Source organism: Convolutriloba macropyga, chromosome 2, assembly GCF_964194025.1.
Source record: "Convolutriloba macropyga chromosome 2, txConMacr16.3, whole genome shotgun sequence".
Classification (NCBI taxonomy): Eukaryota; Metazoa; Xenacoelomorpha; order Acoela; family Convolutidae; genus Convolutriloba; species Convolutriloba macropyga.
The window spans coordinates 20,426,611-20,436,483 of record NC_134469.1 but is presented as its reverse complement, the minus strand read 5'-3'; the positions used below and the strand labels follow the sequence as shown (position 1 = coordinate 20,436,483).

At 34.8% G+C, this 9,873-nt stretch overlaps 1 protein-coding gene across 1 annotated transcript in view; it reads right to left on the bottom strand.

The window, feature by feature from the left end:
• Window positions 1-8,372: 8,372 nt before the first annotated feature.
• Window positions 8,373-9,873, bottom strand: part of LOC142357804 (uncharacterized) — a 47,880-nt gene continuing 46,379 nt past the window's right edge. The window contains exon 10 of the mRNA XM_075409329.1: window positions 8,373-8,685. Coding sequence (XP_075265444.1) covers window positions 8,452-8,685 — 234 coding nt within the window. The 3' untranslated portion in view covers window positions 8,373-8,451. The remainder of the gene's footprint in view (window positions 8,686-9,873) is intronic.

Below are 9,873 nucleotides of genomic sequence, written 5' to 3'. Positions count from 1 at the left end.
AATAGTTTAAAACAATCAGTCCCTACCTTATTTCGTTCCGGAGAGTCTTACATGATAAGTCTCGATCTCTGCGTGTCGACAACAAAGTGGCAATACAAATCTCGGATCTCTTCATTTATAATATCCGGCGGGTCGGAGAATGATATCACTCTCAATATGCATGGTGGCTGCAGATACACCGCGATATAATTACCCGCTCTACTGAGTGTAATGAATTTATCGAAATCAATAAGAATTTAAAACGAGTTTTACCCGCTTTGCAATGGCAACCAACCGCATAAAAAAGTCCAAAACCAAAAGATTCATAAAGATACACAATAAACAATTCGCGAGGAAATATTCAAAATCTAGTTCTTCCGAAAAATATTGAAGTAGATTAAGCGCGCTGCGTTGGTATTAAATGTGTTTCTTTGAGTACTCAAAATAATATAAAAAAATTCTGCTGCATTTACAAATTATCCAAAACGACGATGATCCAAAACGACGACATTCTTTTAGCAAACCTGAAACGAATAATAAATTGAATTTTATTACTCGCCTGAAAACAAAAAAATATCAAAAAATTTTAAAATTTTTCCATAAACGCACAATTTGAAAACCAATATTGCACGGAGTAACAATGGTACAAACACTTGAGTAAAAGATATGATCGATTCTAATAGTGCTAAAAAGCGTTCAGACAAAGAAACAGTGCCATCCTCTATCTTGAAAGAAGTGGGTGCATCTCAGTTGAGCGAAGCAATTGCAAGATATAGACAGCGATTTGCAAAACTCAATTGCATGCTGGACGAAGAAATCGCGAGGCAGTTGGGGGTGATTCGTTTTCCATCATTCATCCTAAAATAAGCAACCTTATCCCGCAGAGCAACAGTTTCCTTCAATTAAAACTTGCTGTACGTTCCACGCAACATTGGATGGACGTCATAAGATTCTGGCGTTGTGTCAACTGTAATCAATACGTCGCCAATCAATGATTTAACAATGAATTAGCCTGGTAAGGCGCCTTTTAATTTAAAAAAATAATTTATTTCCGAACTAGTGTTTAGATATACAACACATTCGAGGAGTCACCAAAAAGGCTTTAGCTTGTCCATGGTGCCTCTCTTAAGCTCGCAGAATAAAGAAGTTACCCTACACTACTGATAACGTTACCAGAACTGTCCCGTCAACACTTCGTTTCCCTGTATGTAATTTCATCTTAAGTTATAAAGGATATTAACTAGAACAGATACGTTTACCACTAAGATTTCTCTTACAATGTTTTTGTCTAGAGTAACCAAAAAATTATACAATTTCCTTGTTAGGCACATGAGTTTTTCTGTTGGCACGCCGTCAACCTCAAGGTTTGTACGGTTCTTAGTCTTTCCTCATCAGGATGAATGTTTTGGATTTCTTCAACGCTGAAGATTTGTGATCCTTGGCCACAGACAAAACTTGGTCTTAAACTCTTACTCATCAATTTTAACAGCTCGTACAGATGCAATTCAATAGGTGTCAGTAATTTAAATTTCACTCTGACCTCGCAGAAACTATTGAATTTTTTCAGTCCAAACTTTATCCTGATTATGTAGTTTTGTGAACAGTTAACTTGTTTAAGCTCTGTTTTGTTTGCTCAACCATAAACTAGTACAAAATTGTTACTGCAAAATTGGTTGGACATAGAATTTATATAACTTAATCAAAGTATCCCTTCTGAATCTATTTTTGTATTAGTAGAAACAATAGATTGTTTATTTACTCTTTATTTCTCCTATGTGCGCTTTAAAGCTTAGTTTTTTATCAATGTGTACACCAAGGTATTTTGTACTCTCCTTGTCCTGCAATGTTATTCCTTGTAATTGTAATCTCTTCGCGGATTCTCATTTTGTAAAACACGCCAAGTTACTTTTTAAGAAGTTTACTGTCAGCTTGTTTCTGTCAAACCAATCGCACAACCTACCAAGATCGATTAGCAAGTCCGCTTTATTAAGTTTTGCAGAAGAGCAGATAGTTGTACTAGTAGATAGTAGTATGATTTCTCTTGATTGGTTAACTCTCTCGATATCATTTATGTACAAGAGAAAAAGAATTGGTCCTAAAACGGAGCCCTGTGGGACACCATGTTTGACATCTAAAACAGTAGACTTCTCTCCAATCTGGACGAATTGTTTACGATCAGATAGATAGGATTTCAAGAGATAAACACAACCTCTGAAACCATATCTTTTGCATTGTAATAATGGAAGATTATGGTTAACAGTGTCAAATGTTTTTGTCAAATCTAAAAAAAAACACTGCATGTTTCATCCGAAGAATCAAAACCTAAGCTGATATGTTCAATAAGTTTTGCAATGGCGTCAACTGTACTTCTTTTCATTTCTAAATCCGGAATGTCGTTCGCTCAAAGTAATATGTTGAACCAGCAAAAAATTTAGTCGGTCAAAGACCAATTTTTCAAATAAGTTTCCTATTACTGGGATTAGCGATAAAGGTCGGTAGTTTTGTCTTTCTCTCCCGAATTTAAAATTGGTATTACTTTTGCTGTTTTTAAAATTTTTGTTTTTGTGATTTTTTGTATGCATTTGTTAAAAATTGACACCTAGAGTTCACATGTTACCGGATTAAGGGCCTTCAGCAGGCTGCTACCTAAATGAAACATACCACAGGAATTTTTATTTTTAACTGTCTGACTGTTTCAAAGACTTCATACGCATTTGCTTCTTGCAAAACCGTTGTTTGCTTTTGTATTTGAATATTTTTCATTTCATCTAAATTGTTTTTCTTTAAACATAGCAAAGAATTAGTTCATTTGATGGCAGTCTACGGTGCACTGTTGTTCATTATTCTTGTCACCACTTAAATCTTTAAATATCTTGAATAATGTCTCTGACTCATTTTTCCGGCCAATCTGTCGTTCATAAAAATTTGTATTTGCTAACTTGCAGGCTGCTTTTGTTTTTCGACAAATACTTTTGTGTTTGTTTTTTGACTCGGTTGTATTATCTCTCAGATATAATCTTAATAGTTTCTTTTTTTGTTTGCGAGGTTCCGAATTGTTGCTGTGATCCATTGTTTAGTCGATCTAATCAATTTCATCAGGATGATGAACAGAAATACATCTCTGTGGTGTGGTCGATGGGTAAAATAAAATCCGTAGCAGATGACAAACTGATAACATCAGCTCTTTCATTTACATTTTCAAATGTTTCGCATGCATTGGAAACAAGAAAACTCACGTAGTCATTACTTGTGCACAAAAACCAAGCTACTTTAGAAATACCACAACCGCCAGCCGTTAATACAGAATTACAGGATTCATAAACGACTACAGGAAAACTTCGATGAGTATACACCTCAATACTACGGTTTCAAACAGTAATAGATTTGGAAGAAATTAAAACATTCCATGAAACAAAGAACGTCTGCAAATGTAGAAAATGGACGCAACATGCAATTACAATTGTTCCTGCGAACCAAAAGAGCTCCAAAAACAACGTTGTTTTATCTACTCAGGATCAACGACAGTCATAAGTTACCTATGAAACCAACACCTTTTGCACGGGGGTTCCTGCTTCCACCCCAAAACCCTCGTATTCGCCCTACGCATCATAACAACAGTAAAGTTAACTATCAAAAAAGCTCGAGCAATCAGTTCAGAATGCGGAGAATGAAATCAAACCTTAGCCTGATAATTGTAGCTTTCAGTCTGAGGAATATACTGAACCGCAACAATTGTTGAATAAAATTGTCACTGGCTATGATAACAAGTGAAATAATCTTTTTCATTATGACAAACAGAAAATTTTTTTTAAAGATTGTATTACATATATTGTTAATTAAATACGTTCTGTTAATGAATCTGTGAATACTCGTTATTAGTTCAGGGCAACTGTTTACTGTAGAGCCCATTTTGCACTTTTTTAGTTTTTCTAATTTTATTTTTGGTTTATCTAAATTTCTGCGATTGGTTCGGGGATAACAATCACTTATTGTTCTTTCTTCTCCTTTTGCGTCTTCGCAATTAATTGCGCATCTTTGTTTTATAACTCTCGTTCTGGAATTCTATATCAGGTGAGGTTGTTCGCTAAGCAATTTGTGACCTTCTGAGCGATTGAAGGAACCTTTACCTGGTTTCATATGCGACTACCAATGATTCTATATGCGAAAAAAACTCATGATTATATATGCGAAAACAAACATCTTGGCGAAAATAAAAATCCATTTTTCGAAAAAAGAAATTAGGCAAAATTACAAATTTTATGAAAATTAGGGGCGTCGAAACTAGACAAAACACAAAACCACATATTAACATCATTAATCACGGCGTAACGTACAACCTAGGAAGTCATAAAATAAACATTAGCAGTTCTATTAGGTGAAGGAGACCAAAATTACATGAAGTTCAGATTCAAAAACTCGCCAAAATTTTTTTTGGAAAAAAATTGCAGTTAAGTCGATGAAAGCGATAGCTAAAAGATGATAAATTTACATCGAGTACGCCACATTAGAAGACCAATGAGAACTGTTGCTTTTGAGTCTAATCAGAAAAACCATCAGAAAAACAACAGTAACGCCGAAGACTCAAAAATCGGCCAAACTGTGTTTGAAAAAGATTATCTGACTTTTTTTAAAAAAAACGTACTGTGTGCTGAAACAATTAATTAGAGGTATTTATGCCTCATTAGCAATCGATGAAATGACAACAAAAAAATTCAAAACTCTCTGAACGTTTTTTGAAAACAAATGGCATGGAAGCTGTGAAAAACACTAACTTTGAACTCTATGTTGAACGCCCAGAAAATGGGGAAACCAGGAATGCAAAAACTCAAAAAATTATAAATACTTTTCTGAAAACAATTTATGTCGAAGTTGTGAGAACCATTAGTTGTGATCGTAAACTATTAACTTGACTATTCAAACCTGATTAGCAACAATGTATGACCGTATACTAATCATATTGAGTGATATGACAATAAAAACTACTAAGAAAACCAGAAGGGACTCAAAAATTCTGAAAAAATTTTGAACACAAGTGTCAAATTTATATTTTAAAAATTAAATTTTAGCCACAACCACTGTTTAGACAAACAACGACAACTGTCAATATCAAGACTATGTGGTACAACAAATGAACATACTTCAAACCTGAGCAAGAGTCAAAAGATCAAAAGTAGATAAATTTGATAGATTTCCAACACAATGAAAAACAATCACGGTTCAAAGCTCTTTAGTTTTTCTATCACTTTACAAACACATTATGAAAAAACTCGTTACTGTAATTTGATTTCTCGTTGACATCAAAAACCAGGGAAGAGTATTATTAAATCTTAAAAAACATTTAGCAGGACAAATCCCGAAATACAATCCAAAGCATCGAATAGAATAGGTACTAAATCCAAGACCAACAGCCCAATCGGACAACATAAGCAAAACAAAAAATTCCACAAATTTAGAGGAAACAATCAAACTTGAACTGTAGGACTTCCAGTTGATAAGTTATTGAGAACCAAAACAAAATTTATAAAGACACAGAAAACAAAATATTCAAACCATATAAAATAAACAAAAACTAGAACAAGTTAAGAGCCAACAAAAATTTTTCTTCGCAAAAGAAGAGCAGAGGCAAAAACAAAAAACAGGAAAGAGAACTTTTTTCAAAAGCATTTTTCAATTAGGATGTTCTATAAAATCACTTGTTCTTATTGTCCACGGAAAAAAACTTTGCTTCAAGAACCCAATCCATTTTTAAATCTTTTGTCAAATTTAATCATTTAGTCACCTTCACTAATTTCATCAAAACCTCTTTCTCATATAAACATTGCTTCAAAACTTTTTCATTATTGTTTAAAATCCACAATCAAGCTTACCTAATGTTTCATTGGCCTCTAAATGCAAAAAAATAACTTAAAATGACGAAGAACGAAAAGGAAAAAAAGTTTAAGAATGATAAGACAACAATACCATGAGTCATCTCGTAAAGCTGGAACAAAAATTAAGCACACGCCAAAAATAATAGCATGAAAGTAGGTTTAGAAGAACGAAAGAGCTGTTCAAGCTCTAAGTAAGATGAACTTTAAAAATTTAGGAAAAGAATCGACTAATGTCGGGCGATTGGCGCTCAAACCACTGGCTAGTGGTTGGCTTCGGTAGCAACCAGCTGGTCTTAGAGATGCTAGCAGCAGGTGGACGGGGTTGAGGTTCATTGCAGTGGGAGGATTAGAGCGTTGTGGGTGTGTCAAACAAGAATTGGGATTAAAAAACTCCACTACTCATATAATTGCTAAAAATATTGTTTCGGCGCCATTACAGAAAGTAGACCTAGAAATGGACTATCGTTGTATTAGGACAAACACCCAGAAAAAATCCCAGCATAACAAAACAGTAAAAAGGAAAAAGCAAATTGCCACACGTGAACAATAAACCACTAGCAAGAAAGTGAACTGTTGTTCAAACACCGCTTGCTCACTCTACTTTAAGATTAGAGGGAAAAAATCCTTTCACACCGCAAAACAATTACTTTTTTCGTTATACTTCCCGTTTTGGCGCGAACAAAATCACTGCCTAACTCGATTTCAAGTCCAAAAAATGTACGAACACATTTTAAAAAAAAATAGCCGGAAAAATTCTGGAAGCGACCCGAGGCGTCAGAACTCCCAAACAAACCTCTAAATGCAGCTGAGACTACCATTTTTAGTCCAAAAACAATTATTCTTTACATGAGTTAACAAAAATATTAGGTAGTAAATTAAACCAATGTCGGCAAAAAAGTTAGCAATGAAATCATTGCAGCAAGTACGAAGTCATTCGGAAACCAAACCAAAAAGAGGTCAGATCTAAGTCCTAAAAACACTGCAAGAGTGAATTTCCCAAGAATTCTTGAAACCGCAAACCTTTGCATCAGGAAACAGCTGACTCAGTTCAAAAGTGAAAACTTTAAGATGGACAAAATTGACAAGCTCCCAAATCTGACCGGGTTAATAATTATCACAAAAAACCGGTTTCAAAAACTCTGAGCTTGAAACCCAAAAAATCTACTGAGAAAGCAAAAGGCAGACAGCTTTCTTGGAAACAAAAGGGGAAAATTATAAGAAAGTAAAAACTAAAATTTTGGTCCCGAAAAAAAACAAAAAAAATGGGTTTTGGCATCAATACAAATAAAAAAAATTCGAGTTAATTCTCTTTTTCAGATTTACTGCTAAACTGAATTTAACAATTGCATTGTTTTTATCAGAAAAAGGCAGAGTACACAGATTAAAACTCAAAGACAGAATTCGTACGTTAACAAAAAGTGCAATCAAAAACCTATATATCAAGTAAAGCTATACGTTATGTCATAGAAACCTGCCGAAAAACAAAAAGCGTCTACTGCTAGAATATGGAAGTGAGGCACGTTCCACAAAAAAGTAGAGATGGTAACTAAGACTTATAGGAACGACGTTCAAATAGCGGGCATCTAAAATTGGGCTTTATGGGTTTATCCGGTTTCTACTTCTGACTTCAATTTTTTATACTGACTCTGTTCATTTTGAATTGCTTTGCTGAGCAACTGATGTTCAGAATCACTTTTAGCAGAATGAGAGAAGAGAGAAACTAGCCTAGAGAAGTCAAAAAGATTTCACGCAAAATGTTGATCAAGCTGTGAATTAAGGTAAAGCAAAAAAATTTTAATCGACGAAGTAAAAAACGTAACAGGACAAGTCCTGACGTACAATTCAAAGAATTTTCATTGACTAAACAAAAGACTAGACCTAGAACGGACTATGAGTGAATTGGGAAAACCATTTCTAAAAAAAATCAGATCCAAAAAATTATTAAAAAAACAGAAAATGTAAAAATGCTGCATGTGAAAAAAAACCACGCGAGAAACGGAAATTTTGTTCAAACATCGGTGTGACCAAAATCACTACTCCAATTTGAATTCAAAAATCAAAAAAATGTGTGAACAGATCTTAAAAAAACAGCGCCCCAATACAATTCAAATTCTTTGAATTGTAAAAAAAAATTGGGAGCGCTATAATAACCGGCTGAGGCGGCTATTAAAAAATGAGAGGCCCTAAATAATAGCCGTTGAGAGGCTGACTTTGACTATTAACATCCATCTCATTTTCCATTTCTTAAAACAACTTGTTCGTCAGAATGAATATTATCACACGGACATATGGCCATCGAGAAGTTACCAAACTTCAAAATGTGGAACAACGTTGAGAGGGCGATAACAACCGTGGGTACTGTTCTTAACCATTCTTGTTGCGATTGAAATAGTTGCAAAAATTGTATAGTTCATTAACTACCCTTTCCCGCCAATTTTCATGCAGCATGAAAGGAGCAAATCCAGCTTTTTAAACGAAAGCCGCATTGAATGCAAAATATGCTCAATTTATCGTACAAACTAATAAGGACAGAAACTATATTAACATTAGAAGTAACAGTTGCAAATTCCTCAAACATGAATGTTCATAGTAACTAATTTATTCAACAAAGTTGAACTCGTCTGCCACTGAGACCATCGGAGTCATTAGTATTGTGCTCCATCACATTAGTGAAGTACTTTCTCATCTTCTGCTGGTAAGCCAGCATTCCCGGCCAACGAGAAAACTTCGAGGCAAGAGTGAGTGCAACGTTACACAACTTGATGGCCTCGATCCTTCTGCCCAAGTTGGCTGCTGCGAGACCATTGTTCCAGAACTGCACCATCAACCACTGCAGCTGAAAAGATAAATTTTTCTTTATTTTCCTACAAAGCCACGCGTTAAAACTCATAGCTACAAATGTTCAAAAATATAGTTAACTTTAAAATAGTTAACTTTTCCAGCTAATTAAAATAGGGAAACCTGAATAATTCTAATGATCAAATGGATTTTAAAGAGTTTTGAGTTTTTTTTTGCCAAATGTCCACAACAAACTTGAAAATTCTTATCTATAATCTCCTACAGTTGATGTCGGTTAATCAAACTTTCCCCCAATATCATAATTCCCCTCTCAACAGTCGACATGAAGGGAATCGATTGCCCGCAATTCATTCAAAAAAATCAATGCCGGACAGAACTCTGGACGGACGACTCTGTTTCTCTTTTGCGCGGTCGGATAAAAAAACGCCAGAAGTTTTTCGTCCAGGCAAAGAAATAGTTTCCGCTAAAATTTCTAATTATAAGGGCAAACAAATGATGATAAAAAGTCCCATGAACATTTGTTTTTTTTTCATAAGTGTCTTAGAGATGCTAGCAGCAGGTGGACGGGGTTGAGGTTCATTGCAGTGGGAGGATTAGAGCGTTGTGGGTGTGTCAAACAAGAATTGGGATTAAAAAACTCCACTACTCATATAATTGCTAAAAATATTGTTTCGGCGCCATTACAGAAAGTAGACCTAGAAATGGACTATCGTTGTATTAGGACAAACACCCAGAAAAAATCCCAGCATAACAAAACAGTAAAAAGGAAAAAGCAAATTGCCACACGTGAACAATAAACCACTAGCAAGAAAGTGAACTGTTGTTCAAACACCGCTTGCTCACTCTACTTTAAGATTAGAGGGAAAAAATCCTTTCACGCCGCAAAACAATTACTTTTTTCGTTATACTTCCCGTTTTGGCGCGAACAAAATCACTGCCTAACTCGATTTCAAGTCCAAAAAATGTACGAACACATTTTTAAAAAAAATAGCCGGAAAAATTCTGGAAGCGACCCGAGGCGTCAGAACTCCCAAACAAACCTCTAAATGCAGCTGAGACTACCATTTTTAGTCCAAAAAACAATTATTCTTTACATGAGTTAACAAAAATATTAGGTAGTAAATTAAACCAATGTCGGCAAAAAAGTTAGCAATGAAATCATTGCAGCAAGTACGAAGTCATTCGGAAACCAAACCAAAAAGAGGTCAGATCTAAGTCCTAAAAA